This window comes from Rana temporaria, chromosome 8 (assembly GCF_905171775.1).
Source record: "Rana temporaria chromosome 8, aRanTem1.1, whole genome shotgun sequence".
NCBI lineage: Eukaryota > Metazoa > Chordata > Amphibia > Anura > Ranidae > Rana > Rana temporaria.
The window spans coordinates 176,153,639-176,175,903 of record NC_053496.1 but is presented as its reverse complement, the minus strand read 5'-3'; the positions used below and the strand labels follow the sequence as shown (position 1 = coordinate 176,175,903).

Sequence of the window (22,265 nt, the reverse complement as noted above, 5' to 3'; positions counted from 1 at the left end):
GCAGGATCATAGTCACCAGGTGGATTCTACTCTCAACTCAGACTATCCTAACAGCTCTGCACTGCTACTGGCTGCATTCCCTCCACAGGAACCAATCACAAGTTGGGATAACAGTCACCGAGCAGATTCAGCTCTCCACAGAGATTCATTTCAGACCTCACCTCAGTCACACACTATTATTATTATACATTTATATACATCTGACCTATACCACAGTGCTATATAGAGAACACTGTGCTGGTCACATTTGTCTCTACACAAACAGAACTGACAAGAATATCTGGATTATAGACCAGATACATCCTAAATATAGAACCATTACTACGGCTCTCATCAACTATCCTAGACAGCGGAGTCACAGAGGTAACATGCTACCAAAAACAAACCATCAGCTCCTCCGGGGGTAGTGCTACACAGCCTTGCACGTGGTCCTTTCCAGGACAGGTCCTCCCCTGGTTTCCTCCATTGAGCGGCTTCCTCCCGCAGGACAGACAGCACAGGATCACCTTCAAAGCATAGGCCCCAGTCAGGACAACTGGGCCTACCTGGCAGCAATGCAGGCCAGCGTGGTCCCGCGGCTGAAAATTGACTAAAACATAACTCGAGCCAGGAGGGCCACAAGGCTAAAAAGGACTTTGAAAAATGGCGTCTGCCCCTTAAGTATCCTTCCCCAGCATGCCCAGCAGGGAGACCACTCCCACTGGGCTGTTCCCAGGGAAAAACACCCAATGCACCTTGACCTGCTTGTGTTCCAACATTGGCCTGTGGTGGCAACGCCACCTACAGGCAAACAAAGGGAAATCCCTCCAAGCACAGCCATAGCCAGAACAGAGGCTGATTTATCCTTAATTAGCAGAGTCTGAGCTAATTATCAGCTCAGACACCCACTAAATTTGAACATAGCACCTGGTCATCAGGAGCAGGGGGCTACATAAATATAGAGCCATTTATCCAACTGTCCATCCAGAGCCTCTGGTTTATAGACCAGATACATCCTAAATATAGATCCATTTATCCAACTGTTCATCCAGAGCCTCTGGTTTATAGACCAGATACATCCTAAATATAGATCCATTTATCCAACTGTTCATCCAGAGCCTCTGGTTTATAGACCGGATATATCCTAAATATAGAACCATTTATCCAACTGTCCATCCAGAGCCTCTGGTTTATAGATCAGATACACCCTAAATATAGAACCATGTATCCAACTGTCCATCCAGAGCCTCTGATTTATAGACTGGATACATACTAAATATAGAACCATTTATCCAACTGTCCATCCAGAGACTCTGAACACAAATAGAGCTTTCTAGTGTCTCAAACTATGGGATTGTTTTACGTAATGTTTTTTTTACTAGTAATGGCAGTGTTCAGCAACTTATAACGGGATGGCAACATTGTGGAGGACAAATCGTGACACTTTTTTGGGGACCAGTGACACCAATACAGTACTAAATAATAAGCACTATCACTGTACTGACATTGGCAGGGAAGGGGTTAACAGCAGGGGCGATCAAAGGGTTACATGTGTCCCCTAGGGGGTGCTTTCTAACTGTGTGGGGGACAGTTGCACTGTGGGAAGACAGAGATCTGTGTTCCTGCTTAGGATCTGTATCTTCCCTACTAGCAGAACGGTGATCTGCCTTGTTTATATAAGCAGACCGTCGCTCTGCCTCTTTCGTAACAAGCGCCAGTTGCCAGCGGACATCGGGTCCACTAATTGGCTCCCGCTGTACCAAATCACAGCGAGAGTGGGTCACCAGCAGCACGCCCCAGAACCAAAAGAGCAAAATCATGTTCCTGTACGTGATTTCACGCAGGAGAGCCCTGCAGTAAATGTATGTGGGGTGGTTGGCAAATGGTTAATTACAGAGGAACTAATGGGAGTCTTACAGACACATAAATGCACAATGCAAGGGAGAAAAAAAAAATTATGGAGAGGAAAAACACGGCAGGTAAGCAATTAACCTCCTTAGCGGTATTCCGAGTCTGGCTCGGGGTTAATTTTACATACCAAAAGTGGTATCCCCGAGCCAGACTCGGGATCGCATTGCAGGATAAAGGGAGAGTTACTTACCTTGTTCCTGCTCCTGCGATGTGTCTCCGTTGTGTGTGCAAGCTTCCCCCGCTGTGTTTGCAGGCCTACAATATAAAACGCCAAATATTCATGCAAAATAATTGTACCGCTTTCAGCACCTAAAACCAGAAAGAACCATACCGCCAGGGAGGTCAACATACATAATTAGTTTTTGCTAATTTATCTGCAATTTTGTAAGAAGGTTACATGTCTAGTGGCTCCTATTTTTTAAACATTGCAGTGTTATCCTATTATGTTCACATACTGAAAATAGACAGGACTCCCCCTTTTAATGAAATTACTCTCAAGGTGGTTTTTCCCAATTATATTGAGTGGAACAAAAGCATGGAAGTGTGTGATTGTACAGACACAGGAAATGATGCCAGAAATGGGGAGGAAAAGATGTCAGGTGCAGACAGGAAGTGATCTACAGACAGGAAGTGAGGTAACATATGAACAGGAAGTAATGTTGAGGTCTAAAAAGGAAGATCCAGGTCAAAGGTGAGTCGGGAGGAAGTAGAGGAGGAACTGGCAGCAGAGGAGGTAATAAGATAGTAGAATTCCATCTAAAACCTGACTAGTCTTAAAAATGCTGCCTATCCCTGCTAACACCTACATTAACTAACCTGTGCAATAAAAAAGATGTACAGTATATACTTAACTATTTTCAACCCTCTCTGGTCTGGTCATGTGATCTGGCTTCCATGTGTCATCCAGTGAAAACTGCAGGGAGGAGGGACCTCCGACAATGGCTGCATGATTGGAGCCTATGGATGATGAAATGGCTCCCGGATTTCACAGTCATTGTTGGGTGTTCTCTAAAAACTAGTGAGGCTTTATCTGGATTTCTACTGAGGAGGATTCTGGGAAGTCACATGACAATATTGTTGCTTTATCAAAGCAGACTGATCATCTGGTGAAGTCTGGTGACAATTTAACCTTCAGTGTGCCTTCACCTCACTTCCTGAAACAAGGATGTCATGATGGACAATTAGCTGCCTCTCACATCACCGGGTAAGAGGAGACTTTATTGCAAAAGAGAGAGCAGTACGGAGGGTCCACCTAGATCCCCCATCATCTGTCCCTTTCCTCTGTATTCCCGGGATTCCACACAGGAAGATCACACCATCCCTCACCATCATCAGGTAGGTGGGAATGAGCCACAAGAACTGAAAATGAATTCTAAGCTATGAGAAGACATTCCGATGTATAATCTCTTGTTCCTTTTTTCAAATATATTCTATAATGTTTGGGGTTTAGGGTGAAGAACTAAAAAACATCAAACCTGAGATTAAAGCGGAAGAAGAAGAGACATTGATAAGTGGAGCTCAGCCGTCTTTGGAGGAGGGAGGTTCTCTATATTCCTGGGATTCCACACAGGGAGGTCACACCATCCCTCACCATCATCAGGTAGATGGGAAGAACACAAAAAGTGACTCTAGACTTTATGAGATTATACTCTTCTTTCAGCCTATTTGTCATCACATTTTATTTTTTTTATTTTTAATGGCTCAGTATAAAGAACAGATGTATGTAAAAAATGAGGTTAAAGTGGAAGAAGAGGAGACGACTGTGATGGGTTATCAGGAGTCTAAGGAGGAAGTTGGGATGATAGTGACAACTAAAGAGGAAGAACCTTTTCAAGATATGAGCACGGGTGAGTAATGAACACAAAATAAATAAACTGCTTAAGAATATAGATTGATGATTGGGGATATGTAGACCTTCACATCAGGTAAATCTCTACAAGGACGTCATGATGGAGAATCAGACGCCCCTCACATCACCGGGTAAGAGGAGACTTGATTGTAAAGGAGAGAGCAGTACGGAGGGTCCACCTAGATCCCCCATCATCTGATAAACACATAGAAACAATGTATTCAGTCAGTGTGTGTGTTTCCTACAGATGGATCCAGTAATGGGAACCCACCAGAGAGATGTCCCCCTCCTCTGTATTCCCGGGATTCCACACAGGAAGATCACACCATCCCCCACCATCATCAGGTAAATGGGATTGAGAACTCAAAAATAAATTCTAAGCTATGAGAACTTTCTTCTATGTAATCTCTCATTCCATTTCACAAATGTGTTCTGTAATCTTTGAGGTTCAGGGTGAAGAACTGGAAGACATTAAAGTTGAGATTAAGAAGGAAGAAGAGACGTTGATGAGTGGAACTCAACCGTTTATGGAGGAGGGTTGTCCTCTGTATTCCCGGAATTCCCCACAGGAAGATCACACCATCCCTCACCATTATCAGGTAGGTGGTCTCGGAGTGTGGAAATATTTCGGAATTGGTTAGGTGGCATTCTTCTATGTAGTCTCTTGTTTTCATATTTTCATACTGCTATCTCCAAATTGCTGCCTGCATCCCCATCTTCATTTGCAGCTCCCTCTTTGAGCACCTCACATTTTTCACTTTTTTTTGTTGCTGTTTGTTTCTTTCTTCTGTAGGTCTTAAAGGATCACTAAAGGAATTTTTTTTTTTTGCTGAATAGCTTCCTTTACCTTACTGCAGTACTGGTTTCATGTCCTTATTGTTCGTTTTTGCTTTGAAGTTGCTGTAATTCTGCTGTGATCTCCACACTTCCTGGTTGTCTGGCTCCTTATAACCACAGTACTGGGAGCTTTTCACGGCGGTCTAAGCTGTCATTACTGTGTGTCTAAAACTTAACAGAACCAATCAGATTCATTTTAAAAACAAAACAATGCCCTGGATTTGTTTGATTTTGTTCTGTGGGTCTCTCTAGTTCACAGGAACTTGAAACCAGTTTAAAAGTGAAACTAACCTGCAGGCCCATTATATGATTGATTTGTATCTATTTGTAATCATTTTTAAAAGGAATCAGTTAACTTTTATGTCTCTATACCCTGTAAACAGTCATTTCAGCAAAAAAAAATGTTTTCCTTTAGTGACCCTTTAAGTCTAGTCATATGTCATCATTGGTCCTCTTCCTCCTTGTGTCCTTTCAATGGGGGGGGGGATGCTAATTGACATGATGCTGCTATTTTGGTCCTGTAAGTCCAGGCTGAGGTGATCATCTTACCCTAGGGGGTGGGTCCCTCGCTTCCATGGTTTTGAGGACATGGGCAATAGACCTGGTTTATCTCTGCTTCAGGTTAGTAATGCCTACTGGTCTTGTCCCTCCCCTAGTGCTTATGCGCAGGTAGTACAAGAGCCTGATACCAGGTCACATTCTTAAACTTATACTGCTCACATTTATGAAAATTAAAATTAATTTAATAATAAATGCACTGCATTCATTTGTGTCGTTTATATCTGCCCGGAGTTCAGCTTTAATGAATATTTTCTATTATTTTGGGGTTCAGGGTGAAGAACCGATTAATATAAAAGCTGAGGTTAAAGAGGAAGAAGAAGAGACATATGTGGGGGGTGATCAGCCATCCATGAAGGAGGTTGGGATGATTATGAAGAGGGAACAGGATGAAATTTCTCCACCTTTCGACACAAGTAAGTAACAAACACTGAAAGTGGGGAATGAAATGTACAATTCAGTTAACCCTTGAGGGTATAAAGTGAAGCTTGATGAGAAGCAGCCAATTCATGAGAGGGAACTGTGGTGACCGTTGATGGAGTTTCTGTGGGTAGGGGTAGGTCTGTCAGTGCAAGTTGAGGAAAAGCCGATAAATGTCTCTTCCTGTTTACATTGTGATTGGACACCGCTAATCACATGGTAAAGAGCCTGCATCAGAGGCTATTTACAGAGATCGGTGATGCAGTGGGTCAGACTGACATACCACACCAACGATCTCCAGCGGGCGCACAATTGCGGCTTATATCGCTGGACGTCATGTGATGTCCAGTCAGGATCACTTAACTACTTTGCATACATCATTCTGTTATATGGGGTGCGCGAAGTGGTTAAAGAATTTACAAATTGTATACAGACTCCGGTATGAAGACTTTTCTGATTGATTTTGGAGGGAGAACCGGAGCCCAGATTTGAGATCGGAATTTTCCACTTACTCCACTCATACATAAAACTCCAGTTATTTGTCATCTACTGAAATGTTTTACTATTTATTTATTTTTTTACCATTTCTTCCCAACAGATGGATGTGATGTGAGGAATTTCTCGGAGAGACATCTTCTATTATCTGCTGATTGTAAGTCAGAGGATAATGTCATCACACAGGATCCTCAAGGAGGAAATCCAAATACACAAAATATACATCACAGACCTTCCTGTCCGGAGACCTCAATGGATCCCTCTGATCAGGGGGAATCTTCTCATCAATCACATACTATGATTGTAAATATCCATGTAAGATCTCACACTGCAGATAGATCAACAGATCCTTCTAATCCCAAGGAATCTTCCTCACCCCATGAAGGAAATCACCGAGGTCAGAATCCATTCTCATGTTCAGAGTGCGGGAAATGTTTCACTCAGAAAAGAGCACTTACTAGACACCAGAGAATTCACACGGGTGATCGCCTTTATTCATGTTCAGAGTGTGGGAAATGTTTTACTCACCAAGGAGCCCTTGTTGAACACCAGAAAATTCACACGGGTGAGCGTCCTTATTCTTGTTCAGAGTGTGGGAAATCCTTCATTCAAAAAGGGGCCCTTGTTGAACACCAGAGAATTCACACGGGTGAGCGTCCTTATTCATGTTCAGAGTGTGGGAAATCCTTCATTAAAAAAGGGGCCCTTGTTGAACACCAGAAAATTCACACGGGTGAGCGTCCTTATTCATGTTCAGAGTGTGGGAAATCTTTCATTCAAAAAGGGGCCCTTGTTGAACACCAGAAAATTCACACGGGTGAGCACCCTTATTCATGTTCAGAGTGTGGGAAATCCTTCATTCAAAAAGGGGCCCTTGTTGAACACCAGAAAATTCACGCGGGTGAGCGTCCTTATTCATGTTCAGAGTGTGGGAAATCCTTCATTAAAAAAGGGGCCCTTGTTGAACACCAGAGATATCACACAGGTGAGCGTCCTTATCCATGTTCAGAGTGCTGGAAATCTTTCACTCATCGAATAGCCCTTGTTAGACACCAGAGAATTCACACAGGTGAGCGTCCCTATTCATGTTTAGAGTGCGGGAAATCTTTCACTCAAAAAGGGGTCCTTGTTACACACCAGAGAATTCACATGGGTGAGTTTTCCTATTCATGTTTACAGTGCGAGAAATCTTTTACTTACAAAGGGGCCCTTGTTGAACACCAGAAAATTCACACTGGTGAGCACCCTTATTCATGTTCAGAGTGTGGGAAATCCTTCATTCAAAAAGGGGCCCTTGTTGAACACCAGAGAATTCACAGAGGTGAGCGTCCTTATCCATGTTCAGAGTGCGGGAAATCTTTCACTCAAAAAAGGGTCCTTGTTAAACACCAGAGAATTCACATGGGTGAGCGTCCCTATTCATGTTTACAGTGCGGGAAATCTTTCACTTACAAAGGGGTCCTTGTTAAACACCAGAGAATTCACATGGGTGAGCGTCCCTATTCATGTTTACAGTGCGGGAAATCTTTCACTTACAAAGGGGTCCTTGTTAAACACCAGAGAATTCACATGGGTGAACGTCCCTATTCATGTTTAGAGTGCGGGAAATCTTTCACTTACAAAGAGGCCCTTGTTGAACACCAGAGAATTCACACGGGTGAGCGTCCCTATTCATGTTTAGAGTGCGGGAAATCTTTCACTCAAAAAGGGGTCCTTGTTAAACACCAGAGAATTCACACGGGTGAGCGTCCCTATTCATGTTCAGAGTGCGGGAAATCTTTCACTCAAAAGGGGGCTCTTGTTGAACATCAGATAAGTCACACAGATAAGCGTTCTTATCCATGTTTAGAGTGTGGGAAATCTTTCAATCAGAAAAGAGCCCTTGTTAGACACCAGATAATTCACATGCATGAGCACCCTTTTTCATGTTTAGAGTGCGGGAAATCTTTTAATCAAAAAGAAGCCCTTTTTGAACACCAGAAAAGTCACATTAGTGAACATTGTTTTTCATGTTCAGAGTGCGGGAAATCTTTCATTCTTCAAGGAGCCCTTGTTAGACACCAGAGAATTCACACAGGTTATCGCCCTTATTCATGTTCAGAGTGCGGGAAATCTTTCACTCAGATAGAAGGTCCTGTTAGACACCAGATAAGTCACACAGGGGAGCATACTAATTTATGTGTGGAGTGTGGAAAAACATTTCACTCTGAAAGGAAACCTTTTGAAACACCAGAAAATTCACACAGGTGAGCGTCCCTATTCATGTTCAGAGTGAGGGAAATCTTACGTTTGTAAATAAGACCTTATTAGACATCAGATAATTCACACAGATGAGCGTCCTTTTTCATGTTCAGAAAGCAGGAAATCTTTCAATAAGAAACATAATCTTGTTAAAAATCAGAAAATTCACACGGCTGAGCATCCCTATTCATGTTCGGAGTGCAGGAAATCTTTCATTTGTAAAGGAAAGTTAAACACCAAAGAATTCACACGGGTGAGCGTCCTTATTTATGTACATGGTGCTTAAAATCTTTTACTCGGAAAGGACAACTTCTAAAAAAAACAAAGAAGTCCTGCTATCCTCTAAGTGCGGGAGTGAGTCATCCTCATTTCTCCAGCTTGTCGGTGTACTTCCCCCTGTGTTCATAACGCTGGGTACAATGTATATCCGCTTATTGCCACATGTGAATGCAATCTTTTGATGAATGTGTTTATATCTCAATAAAGTTTTCTATGCATTAGATTGTGTACTTCCCTGTCTTCTCTTTATGTCATATGGGTGAGCATTGGAGCACAGAAAATCAGTGTAAATGCCCAAATTTTAGGGGGGTCGGAGAGTTAGTTGCCTCTGACCATGTTTATTCGGCTAAATTTAAGGCCTCTAATATATATTATAATATGGAGTGGGTGGGTAATGGGCAACGTCAGTTAATGTAATATTTGTATTGTTTTTGTTTAAAATGAAAAATTTATAAATAAAGATTATAAAAAAAGTTAAAGAAAATAAAAAAGTGGTATCCCCCCCTTCCCCCAAATCCATACCAGACCCTTATCCTATCATGCAGCCTGGCAGGCCAGGAAAGGGGGGGGGATGTGTGAGCTTCATCAAAGCACCACCAGAGCTTCATCAAAGCACCACCAGAGCTTCATCAAAGCACCACTAAAGCATCAAATACACTTTATAAAAGCATGTTGAAGCGATAGGAGCTTTAATGTGTGTTGAAGCTAAAGCAAGTGTAAATGAGCCCCAACTCCCAAGTTCAGATTACCCTCCTCATACACTACATATACCGAGCCCTGGATATATGTGTGTGTGCCCGTATGGCACCAGTAACTTCAGTCCCTTGGAAGAAGAAGTCCTTGAATCTTCAGCTAGCCAATGTAGTTGGTGCACTTAGATTTCCTGTTTGGCAGGAGTGATGCAAGGTCTACTGTGGAACTCCCGAAGCAGAAAGAACACTTTTACTGCCTGGCAGAGGATGAGGGCAGCACAGTGTTCTACTAGTGTTGGCAAAAATAGGCAACGTTGTCTGGATGCAGTGTCTGTACAATTTTCAAGTTCACACTCACCAATCCTGCCACCAAGGCCCAAAAGAGACGTCCTGGCAGGCAGAATCTTCAGGTAGCCCGACTGGCTACTTCACAACCGGAACACTTCATGCCGTCTGTACAGGTGTGACTGGAGATGCAACTGGGATCCCCCTCTCAGGCAGGATGCCCCTGACCGGCCATTGGTCTGTGGGAGGAACGACACACTGACCTGGGAAGGCAGCAACTCGTCCCTGCGTCCGGTCTTCTCACTTGCCTTGTGGTGTGTGCCTAGCTCCCAGGCAGCCTCCTGGTATTTTTCTCTTCTTTGCCTCCACGGCATTCTGGGCTGTGTAGTTCTTAGACCAGGGAAAGCTGTGGGCCTGTGCTGGGGACTATATGTCCCACAATTCTTTGATCATCTGTGGTGAAGAAACATTGGTTCCCTCCCCCTGCCAATGAGAAAGCAGGGGAGAGAGTAGATCAGGCGGAAGTGTCTCCTGCTACTGCAAAATAAGGGGGAGAATTACCCCACAGGAGCTGACAGGCTGTGTCTCCTGAGCCTGTATCAGTCCCGGGGGGGGGGGGGGGGGCAGCATGAAAATGTGGGGCTGCAGGGTACCCACTACAGCTGCATATCATTTCCTAGTACATTCATCCCTGGTGATGGAATTCGCAGCACTGTAGATAGAAGTTATTAAATGAAATATAAATTGGTAGTATGACCAGTAACCCCCCGTCCTGCCTGTCCTCTTCCTTAATAGTCACTGTGAAATCTTTTATCTCCAGCAGATACCACATATACATATAAAGGAATATAAAAATGTGATTCTGATATCATTTACCTTTACTACATTTCCTGTGACAGAAAACAGAACCTATTCCGCTGTCACTTCTGACACCAATGTAAAATAAAATGGAGAATTCTGTCATAGAAGGGCCAAGGAGAGCTGGACACCTCACAGCTATCACCTCAGAGTTCCTGCTTCACACCTTCTCCACTGCCATTGGCTGCACTCCCTCCACACCAACCAAAGGGCAGGATCACAGTCACCAGGTGGATTCTACTCTCAACTCAGACTATCGTAACAGCTCTGCACTTTCACTGGCTGCATTCCCTCCACAGGAACCAATCACAAGTTGGGATAACAGTCACCGGGCAGATTCAGCTCTCCACAGAGATTAATTTCAGACCTCACCACAGTCACACACTATTATTATTATTATACATTAATACCACAGTGCTGTATAGATAACACTGTGCTGGTCAAATTAGTCTCTACAGTCTACAGAAACGGAACTAACAAGAATATCTGTTTTTTAGACCGGATACATCCCAAATATAGAACCATTTATCGTTTTACACGTTGCGTCACAGGTCACGTGACTTTTTCAAGGGAATACTTGAAAAAGTCACGTGACCTGTGACGCAACGCATTGGAAAGAGCCAGTGATGTCATTATGGTGTTCTGTCACACGGGAGGTGCAGTGAGGAGGAGTAAGCTTGCTACGAGCCTGACTGTTACTATACGCCTGATATATCCGTGCTTAGGTGAGCGTATTCATTTATGTCATCATTTAACAATTTTTTTTGCAATATTGCGCTATGTCTATTATCCTTTTTCTTTGAGAATCAACACTAACAGAGAAGCGGAAGGTTCATGAAAAACCAGACTGAAAAAACACACTCTGAAAGTCAATCTGATCGCTATGTTTATGTGGAAATGAAGTGATATTTTTTGCCTTCCTTGGAAGGTGAGCGGGCATTTCACGTTATAGGTGGTGGTGAACAAATAATTATCCATTTACGCACGGAGGATTTTGTATTTAATTCACATAATTTTTGTGATGTCATCATTTTTATTTGATTTGATATGATTTTGTCATATCATATAACTTGTTTATATGTCCTGTGCAATATTAAGAGGTTGTTATTATCGCACTATTATTGTTATGCCGCGTACACGCGGCCATTTTTAATGGTCTAGAAAAACAATTTTTTTTTTTCGACCTGATTATTGTCAAGCCTGCCTTGCCTACACACGATCATGAAAAAAAAATGCTTGAGCAAAGCGCGGTGATGTACAACATGTACAACGGCACTATAAAGGGGAAGTACCATTCGGATGGCGCCACCCTTGGAACTGCTTTTGCTGATTTCATGTTAGTTAAAGTTTGGTGAGAGACAATTTGCGCTTTTTAGTCTTCGTGCTTTTCAGTCCGTTACAGCGTGACAAATGTGCTATCTCCATTACAAACGCTAGTTTTACCAGAACGAGCGCTCCCGTCTCATAACTTGCCTCTGAGCATGCACGTTTTTACATGTCGTTACACACGCCCGTTTTTCACGACGTGAAAAACGACAACATGAAAAACTACGCGAAAAAATAGAGCATGTTCTAAATTTTTAATGCCCATTTTTCACGTCATGAAAAATGCTCTGGAGTCCACACACGATTGTTTTTTAACCACTTAAGACCTGGACCAATATGCAGGTTAAGGACCTTGCCCCTTTTTGCGATTCGGCACTGCGTCGCTTTAACTGACAATTGCGCGGTCGTGCTACGTGGCTCCCATACAAAATTGGCGTCCTTTTTTTCCGACAAATAGAGCTTTCTTTTGGTGGTATTTGATCACCTCTGCGGTTTTTATTTTTTTGCGTTATAAACAAAAATAAAGTGACAATTTAAAAAAAATGCAATATTTTTTACTTTTTGCTATAATAAATATCCCCAAAAAATATATAATTGTTTTTTTCCTCAGTTTAGGCCAATACGTATTCTTCTACCTATTTTTGGTATAAAAAAAAATCGCAATAAGCGTTTGATTGGTTTGCGCAAAAGTTATAGCATTTACAAAATAGGGGATAGTTTTATGGCATTTTTATTAGTAATTTATTTTATTACTACTATTGGCGGCGATCAGCGATTTTTTAATGACTGCGACATTATGGCGGACACATCGGACAATTTTGACACATTTTTGGGACCATTGTCATTTTCACAGCAAAAAGTGCTATAAAAATGCATTGATTACTGTGAAAATGACAATTGCAGTTTAGGAGTTAGCCACTAGGGGGCGCTGTAGGGGTTAAGTGTGACCTCATATGTGTTTCTAACTGTAGGGGGGCGGGGCTGGACGTGAGACATCATTGATCGTCTTTCCCTATATCGGGGAACAGACGATCAATGACACTGCCACTGTGAGGAACAGGGAAGGTGTGTTTACGTTCTTCAGCTCCTGTGACCGGTCGCGGGACACCGGCGGCGATTGGGTCCGCGGCGACCCACGACTGGGCTCTTAAAGGCAACGTACATGTACATGCCTGTGCCCAGCCATGCCATTCTGCCAACGTATATGTGCAGGGGGCAGTCCTTAAGTGGTTAATGACATTTAAAAAAAAAGAAATTTTTCACGTCATGAATATAGAGCCATTTACATCTAATGTCCATCCAGAGTCTCTGGTTTATAGACCAGATACATCCCAAATATAGAACCATTTATCCAACTGTCCATCCATGGGATTGTTTTTTACGTAATTCATTTTTTTTTTACTAGTAATGGCAGCGATCAGCGACTTATAAAGGGACGGCAACATTGTGGCGGTCAAATCGGAAACTAAGTGACACTTTTATGGGGACCAGTGACACCAATACAGTGCTAAAAAATATGTAATGTCACTAAATTGACATTGGCAGGGAAGGGGTTAACAACAGGGGCAATCAAAGGGTTACACATGTCCCGTAGGGGTGCTTTCTAATTGTGTGGGGGATGGTTGCACTGTGGGAAGACAGAGATCTGTGTTCCTGCTTAGCAGAAACACAGGATCTCTATCTTCCCTACTAGCAGAACAGCGATCTGCCTTGTTCACATAGGCAGATTGCCACTCTGCCTCTTTTGGGAAAGAGTGTCGGTTGCCAGCGGACATCGGGTCCACTGATTGGCTCCCGCTGTGCCAAATCACAGTGAGAGTGAGTTTCTGATGAGTTGGATATTGTCAGAACACCAGCAGCACGCCCCAGACCCGAAAGAGTGAAATCATGTTCCTGTACGTGATTTCACGCAGGAGAGCCCTGCAGTAAATGTACATCGGGCAGTTGGCAAGTGGTTAATTAGAGAGGAACTAATGTGAGTCTTACAGAAACATAAATGCACAATGCAAGGAAGGGAAAAAATATTTTATGGAGAGGAAAAACACAGCAGGTAAGAAATGAACATAATGGGGTAGATTCAAATAGCCCGGTGTAAATTTCTGCGGGCGTAGCGTATCTCAGATACGCTACGCCGCCGTAACTTAGTGAGGCAGGTTCTGTATTCAGAAAGAACCTGCGCCCTAAGTTAAGGCAGCGTAGCGTATGTGGTCCGGCGTAAGCCAGCGGAATTCAAATTATTCATGTAGTGGTCGTGTTGTATGGTAATGAAGACTGACCCCACGTAATTGACGTTTTTGACTAACGGCGCATGCGCCGTCCGTGAATGTAACCCAGTGCACATGCTCCAAATTAACCCGCAAAAAGCAAATGCTTTCGACGTGAACGTAAATGACGCACAGCCCTATTCAAGAACGACTTACGCAAACGACGTAATCGACAGAAAATTTGACGCGGGCCCGACGTCCATACTTAACATAGGATACGCCTCATATAGCAGGGGTAACTTTACGCCAGAAAAAGCCTAACGTAAACGATGTAAAAAAATGTGCCGGGTGGACATACGTTTCTGAATCGGCATATCTACCTAATTTGCATATTCCTCTGGTAAATCGACGGAAGCGCCACCTAGCGGCCAGCGTAAATATGCAATTAAGATATGACGGCGTAAGAGACTTATGCCAGTCGGATCTTAGCAAAATTCCGGCGTATCTTGTTTTCTGAATACAGAAAAAAGATACGCCGGAGCATCCTAGAAGTTACGCGGCTTATCAATAGATACGCCAGCGTAACTTCTTTCTGAATCTGGCCCATTGTTTTTGCTTTTTTAACTGTAATTTTGTAAGAAGGTTACAGGTCTAGTGGCTCCTATTTTTTAACCATTCCAGTGTTATCTTATAATGTTCACATACTGAAAATATACAGGACTCCCCCTTTAATGACATTACTCTCAAGGTGGTCTTTCCCAATTATATTGAGTGGAACATAAGCACGTCTGGAAGAGTGTGATTGTACAGACACAGGAAATGATGCCAGAAGTGGGGAGGAAAATATGTCAGGTGCAGACAGGAAGTGATCTACAGACAGGAAGTGAGGTAACATATGAACAGGAAGTGATGTAGAGGTCTAAAAAAGGAAGTACTGGGTCAGAGGTGAGTTGGGAAGAAGTAGAGTGGAGACATTGTTGGAACTGGCAGCAGAGGAGGTAATAAGATATTAGAATTCCATCTAAAACCTTACTAGTCTTAAAAATGCTGTCTATCCCTGCTAACACCTATATTAACTAACCTGTGCAAGAAAAAAAGATGTACTGTCTATACTTACCTATTTTAAAGCCTCTCTGGTCTGGTCATGTGACCCGGCTTCCATGCGCCATCCAGTGAAGAGGAGGGACCTATGGGAGATGACATGGCTCCCAGCTTTCACAGTCATTGTTGGGTGTTCTTGAAAGACTAGTTAGGCTTTAGCTGGATTTCTACTTTAAACCTCACCCTGGGGATCCTCCACCTGCTGCCCGGAGAGCCGAGCAGGATTCTGGGAGGTCACATGACAATATTATTGCTTTTTTAAAGCAGACTGTTCATCTGGTGAAGTCTGGTGACCATTTAACTTTCAAAGTGCCTTCACCTCACTTCCTGAAATACAGGAGAAATAATGATAAGAAGATTGTAGAAGTCACCAAGAAGATCACTGAACTGCTGACAGGAGAGGTGAGCGGTGCCGGGAATTCTGGGACATTATCCAGTAACAGACAAGGGATGTGTCTGGATGGTGACTGTATCATTGTGTGTGTCAGGTTCCTATAAGGTGTCAGGATGTCACTGTCTATTTCTCCATGGAGGAGTGGGAGTATTTAGGACACAAGGATCTCTACAAAGACATCATGATGGACAATCAGCAGCCCCTCACATCACCGGGTAAGAGGAGACTTTATTATAAAGAAGAGAAAAGTACAGAGGGTCCACCTAGATCCCCCATCATCTGTCCTTTTTCTCTGTATTCCCTGGATTCCACACAGGAAGATCACACCATCCCTCACCATCATCAGGTAGGTGGGAATGAGCCACAGGAACTGAAAATTAATTCTAAGCTATGAGAAGACATTCCGATGTGTAATCTCTTGTTCCTTTTTTCAAATATATTCTATCATTTTTGGGGTTTAGGGTAAAGAACTAAAAAACATCAAACCTGAGATTAAAGCGGAAGAAGAAGAGACATTGATAAGTGGAGCTCAGCCGTCTTTGGAGGAGGGAGGTCCTCTATATTCCTGGGATTCCACACAGGGAGGTCACACCATTCCTCACCATCATCAGGTAGATGGGAAGAACACAATAAGTGACTCTAGACTGTATGAGATTATACTCTTCTTTCATCCTATTTGTCATCACATTTTCTTTTTTTTTTCTTTTTAATGGCTCAGTATAAAGAACAGATGTATGTAAAAAATGAGGTTGAAGTGGAAGAAGAGGAGACGACTGTGATGGGTTATCAGGAGTCTAAGGAGGAAGTTGGGATGATAGTGACAACTAAAGAGGGAGAACCTTTTCTAGATATGAGCACGGGTGAGTAATGAACACTAAATAAATAAACTACTTAAGAATATAGATTGATGATTGTGGATATGTAGACCTTCACATCAGATAAATCTCTACAAGAACGTCATGATGGAGAATCAGCCGCCCCTCACATCACCGGGTAAGAGGAGACTTTATTGTAAAGGAGAGAGCAGTACGGAGGGTCCACCTAGATCCCCCATCATCTGATAAACACATAGAAACAATGTATTTAGTGAGTGTGTGTGTTTCCTACAGATGGATCCAGTAATGGGAACCCAACAGAGAGATGTCCCCGTCCTCTGTATTCCCGAGATTCCACACAGGAAGATCACACCATCCCTCACCATCATCAGGTAGGTGGTATGAGAACTGAAAAAAAATTCTAAGCCACGAGAACTTTCTTCTATGTAATCTCTCGTTCCATTTTACAAATGTGTTCTGTCATCTTTGGGGTTCAGGGTGAAGAATTGAAAGACATCAAAGCTGAGATTAAAGGGGAAGAAGAAGAGACAGTGATGAGTGGAGCTCAGCAGTTTATGGAGGAAGGTGTATCTCTGTATTCCCGGGATTCCCCACCGGAAGATCACACCAACCCTCACCATCATCAGGTAGGTGGTCTCAGAGTGTGGAAATATTTCGGAATTGGTTAGATGGCATTCTTCTATGTAGTCTCTTGTTTTCATACTACTATATCCGAATTGCTGCCTGCACCCCCATCTTCATTTGCAGCTACTTCTTTGAGCACTTCACATTTTTCACTTTTGTTTTTTTGCTGTTTTATCAGTATATGTTTATTTTTTCTGTAGGTCTTAAGTCTAGTCATATGTCATCATGGGTCCTCTTCCGCCTTGTGTCCCTTCAATTGGGGGGGGGGGGGGGGGCTAATTGACATGATGCTGCTATTTTGGTCCTGTAAGTCCAGGCTGAGGTGATCATCTGCCCCTAGTGGGCGGGTACCTCGCTTCCATGGTTTTAAGGAAATGGGTGTAGCACTACCCCCGGAGGAGCTGCTGGTTTGTTTTAGGTGGCACATTTACCTCGTGGCTCTTCCGAATTCCTAGGGGTGAATGGTGTGTATAGCAGTAGTAAAGGAATGTCTGCAACAAGTGTCTTTTCTGTGCTCTTTATTACGCAGCCGAGTAAAAACAATGAACCGGTGATGAAAGGATAGAGTTTGAAAGGAGAACAGCAGATTCAGGCGTAGTATTTGGAGCAGTCCTGCTCCCATACGTAACACTTTCCGTATCACTCCTGCTTGAGTGGGCTTAGCGTACCTGGACAGGCCTCTCTCATTGACCTGACAGCCGGAGTATCATTCAAACCTTTTCAGGATAAAGCTATGACTAAGCACTGAACCCCAGTGTGAAACGCATCAGCTGTATATCCCACTGCTTGCTGTGCTTTGTAGTGCTTTTTCCTTTTTTACCATTAAAGGCTACCTTTTAAAGGTTTTTGGTGTGTGCGGCCATCCATATTTTCCTTTTTGAGTTTTACTTCATGCATTGCCGGAACCCACGGTCTCTGAGAGGACATTGATTGCATAGTGCACTTGTAGCTGGCCAGCTAGAACCTGTCCTAGGTAGCCAATATAACCTACATGTATATACAGCTAAACCTGCTAAGAACCTAAATGTAATGCACATGTTTATATGTGAGAGACAAAAGCAAAGTTATTCACTGTGATTTTATGCTTGAATGTCATATAATAGTTGTGTGTTGTGTTCAGAGGCAAAAGAAAAAATATGCCTTTGAGAATCGTTTATTTATATGACAGTGAAGGTAAGCTCAAATTACACAGTAGATTTCATACCAGAAAGCATAGAGTTAAGCTTTTGTGACTCATCAGTAGCCTTGGCCAATCACAGCTAATCTCACATGGAGCAGAGTCTTGACCTATCACAGACACCTTTGCATCCATTCTGTCTGGGAGGTTCTTAATATACATGTGCTGCAAATTCATTCCACCTGAAGACAGAGAGCAGAGCAGACATACAGAGTTCAGTTTTATGGAAGCAAGGGCCTAAATAGGTATGTCACACAAGTTATATATGTTCTTATTGTAAATAGTGTGATCAGAACTGTATACTCATCTAGTTGTGTGTTCACTTGTAGTTCCACCGAACTAAGTCCATTCAGTCATTCAAACAAAGTCATCTAACCGCCCTAACTGTAGTTCCACCGAACTAAGTCACATCCATACATCTACTTTAACAAGCTAACCGAACTAAAGCAACCCTGCAAATCAAGTTGCACGCACGCCCCGGTAGGCCATAACGCTGGGGCGCCGTGATGTGGTCACCCTAAAGGTGGGTGCCACCTGGAAGAAGACCCAGACTCAATGGCGTCTGTTCCATAAGTACCCTCTGCCAGCATGCTGGTAATGGACACCCAAGCCTTAACTCCACTGCTGCCACCCATCGCCCCAGGGTGTAATAACTCCCCAGCAACAACAGAATGAGCCCACAGTACAGCCAAGCTGAAACAGAGACCCTACTCGAACACTGTAATTGGAAGCAGAGTCATTAGCACTCTGATCACCCTCTAAATTTCAATAGCACCGGTACTTGGAAGTAGCCAGGCGCTACATGGACAATAGGCCTGGTTTATCTCTGCTTCAGGTTAATAATGCCTAGCGGTCTTGTCCCTCCCCTAGTGCTTATGCACAGGTACTGCAAGAGCCTGATATCGGGTCACATTCTTAAACTTATACTGCTTACATTTATGAAAATAAAACCCATTTACTAATGAATGCACTGCATTCATTCGTGTCGTTTATATCTGCCCGGAGTTCAGCTTTAATGAATATTTTCTATTATTTTGGGGTTTAGGGTGAAGAACTGATTAATATAAAAGCTGAGGTTAAAGAGGAAGAAGAAGAGACATATGTGGGGGGTGATCAGCCGTCCATGGAGGAGGTTGGGATGATTATGAAGAGTGAACAGGATGAAATTTCTCCACCTTTAGACACAAGTAAGTAACAGACACTGAAACTGGGGAATGAAATGTACAAATCAGTTAACCCTTGAGGGGGTAAAGTGAAGCTCGATGAGAAGGAGAAGCAGCCAATTCATGAGAGGGAACTGTGGTGACCATTGATGGAGTTTCTGTGGGTAGGGGTAGGTCTGTCCGATAAACGGCTCTTCCTGTTTACACTGTGATTGGACACAGCTAATCACATGGTAAAGAGCCTACATCAGAGGCTCTTTACAGAGATCGGTGATGCAGTGGGTCAGACTGACATACCACACCAACTATCTCCAGCGGGCGCACAATTGCGGCTTATCCCGTTGGATGTCATATGATGTCCAGTCAGGATCACTTAACCACTTTGCACACGTTATTCTGTTATATCGGGTGCAAGAAGTGGTAAATAATTTGCAAATTGTATACAGACTCCGGTATGAAGACTTTTCTGATTGATTTTGGAGGGAGAACCGGAGCCCAGATTTGAGATCGGAATTTTCCACTTACTCCACTCATATGGAGATAAAACTCCAGTTATTTGTCATCTACTGAAATGTTTTACTATTTATTTATTTTTTTTCCATTTCTTTCCATCAGCTGGATGTGATGTGAGGAATTCCTCGGAGAGACATCTTCTATTATCTGCTGATTGTAAGTCAGAAGATAATGTCATCACACAGGATCCTCCAGGAAGAAATCCAAATACACAAAATATACATCACAGACCTTCCTGTCCGGAGACATCAATGGGTCCCTCTGATCAGGGGGAATCTTCTCATCAATCACATACTATGATTGTAAATATCCATGTAAGATCTCACACTGCAGATAGATCAACAGATCCTTCCAATCCCGAGGAATCTTCCTCACCCCATGAAGGAGATTACCGAGGTGACAATCTATTCTCGTGTTCAGAGTGTGGGAAATCTTTCACTCAGAAAGGATCACTTAATAGACACCAGAGAATTCACACGGGTGAGCGTCCCTATTCATGTTTACAGTGCGGGAAATCTTTCACTTACAAAGGGGCTTTTGTTGAACACCAGAAAATTCACACGGGTGAGCGTCCTTATTCATGTTCAGAGTGTGGGAAATCCTTCATTCAAAAAGGGGACCTTGTTGAACACCAGAGAATTCATACAAGCGAGTGTCCTTATCCATGTTCAGAGTGTGGGAAATCTTTCACTTACAAAGGGGCCCTTGTTGAACACCAGAGAATTCACACAGGTGAGCGTCCTTATTCATGTTTAGAGTGCGGGAAATCTTTCACTCATCAAGGAGCCCTTGTTATACACCAGAGAATTCACACGGGTGAGCGTCCCTATTCATGTTTACAGTGCGAGAAATCTTTCACTCAACTAGGAGTCCTTGTTGTACACCAGAGAATTCACACAGGTGAACGTCCTTATCCATGTTTAGAGTGCGGGAAATCTTTCACTTACAAAGGGGCCCTTGTTAAACACCAGAAAATTCACACGGGTGAGCATCCTTATCCATGTTTAGAGTGTGGGAAATCCTTCATTCAAAAAGGGGCCCTTGTCGAACACGAGAAAATTCATACAGGTGAGCGTCCTTATCCATGTTCAGAGTGCGGAAAATCTTTCACTTGCAAAGGGGCCCTTGTTGAACACCAGAGAATTCACACAGGTGAGCGTCCTTATCCATGTTCAGAGTGCGGGAAATCTTTCACTCATCGAATAGCCTTTGTTAGACACCAGAGAATTCACACGGGTGAGCGTCCCTATTCATGTTTAGAGTGCGGGAAATCTTTCACTCAAAAAGGGGTCCTTGTTCAACACCAGAGAATTCACATGGGTGAGCGTTCTTATTTATGTTTAGAGTGTGGGAAATCTTTCACTCGAAAAGGGGCCCTTGTTGAACATCAGATAAGTCACACAGATAAGCGTTCTTATCCATGTTTAGCATGCGGGAAATCTTTCAATCAGAAAGGAGTCCTTGTTAGACACCAGAGAATTCACATGCATGAGCGCTCTTTTTCATGTTTAGAGTGCGGGAAATCTTTTACTCAAAAAGAAGCCCTTTTTGAACACCAGAAAAGTCACATTGGTGATCATTGTTTTTCATGTTCAGAGTGCGGGAAATCTTTCATTCTACAAGGAGCCCTTGTTAGACACCAGAGAATTCACACAGGTGAGCGCCCTTATTCATGTTCAGAGTGCGGGAAATCTTTCACTCAGATAGAAGGTCCTGTTAGACACCAGATAAGTCACACAGGGGAGCATACTAATTTATGTGTAGAGTGTGGAAAAACATTTTACTCTTAAAGGAAACCTTTTGAAACACCAGAAAAGTCACACAGGTGAGTGTCCCTATTCATGTTCATAGTGTGGGAAATCTTACGTTTGTAAATAAGACCTTATTAGACACCAGATAATTCACACAGGTGAGCGTCCTTTTTCATGTTTAGAGTGCAGGAAATCTTTCAATAAGAAACATAATCTTGTTAAAAATCATTAAATTCACACTGCTGAGCATCCCTATTCATGTTCAGAGTGCGGGAAATCTTTCATCTGTAAGGAAAGTTAAACACCAAAGAATTCACACGGGTGAGCATCCTTATTTATGTACAGACTGCAGGAAATCTTGCATTCGGAAAGGACAACTTCTAAAAACCAGAGAAGTCACGCTATGCTCTAAGTGCGGGAGTGAGTCATCCTCATTTCTTCAGCTTGTCGGTGTCCTTCCCCCTGTGTTCATAACGCTGGGTACAATGTATATCCTCTTATTGCCACATGTGAATGCAATCTTTTGATGAATGTGTTTATATCTCAATAAAGTTTTCTATGCATTAGATTGTGTATTTCCCTGTCTTCTCTTTATGTCATATGGGTGAGCATTAGAGCACAGAAAATCAGTGTAAATGTCCAACTGACAGCTGAATCCCAAAAAAAAGAGGTCTAGCGCTCTCTACGGGCGATATTCATGGGGAGAATAGCGGATTGGTTTCATAATGCAAAAACTAAACAATGGGAGAAACTAGAGGAGGATATCACCAAA

The 22,265-nt window shown here is 42.9% G+C and overlaps 2 protein-coding genes and 2 long non-coding RNA genes across 5 annotated transcripts in view; all 4 read left to right on the top strand.

Moving 5' to 3' along the window:
• LOC120909511 (zinc finger protein 260-like) overlaps positions 1–22,265 on the top strand; it is a 51,260-nt gene that overhangs the window by 6,852 nt on the left and 22,143 nt on the right. The gene's annotated exons all lie outside the window — the stretch shown is intronic.
• On the top strand, positions 3,193–4,025 carry LOC120909518. The gene is made up of 3 exons (XR_005741286.1): positions 3,193–3,225; positions 3,596–3,737; positions 3,987–4,025. It is a non-coding gene; the product is annotated as an uncharacterized LOC120909518 (long non-coding RNA).
• On the top strand, positions 4,050–22,061 carry LOC120909509 (zinc finger protein 271-like). 2 transcript variants are annotated; one of them, XM_040321284.1, is made up of 4 exons: positions 4,050–4,084; positions 4,186–4,338; positions 5,409–5,550; positions 6,153–8,797. In XM_040321284.1, the coding sequence occupies exons 2-4, from the start codon at positions 4,246–4,248 to the stop codon at positions 8,297–8,299; spliced, it is 2,382 nt and encodes a 793-aa protein (XP_040177218.1). In that variant the 5' UTR covers positions 4,050–4,084; positions 4,186–4,245; the 3' UTR covers positions 8,300–8,797. The 2 variants fall into 2 exon arrangements, with proteins under 2 accessions (XP_040177218.1, XP_040177219.1); XM_040321285.1 differs by lacking the exon at positions 4,050–4,084 and adding an exon at positions 20,130–22,061 and having other exon boundaries at positions 4,097–4,338; positions 6,153–8,201.
• LOC120909519 lies at positions 15,761–16,580 on the top strand. The gene is made up of 3 exons (XR_005741287.1): positions 15,761–15,775; positions 16,148–16,289; positions 16,539–16,580. It is a non-coding gene; the product is annotated as an uncharacterized LOC120909519 (long non-coding RNA).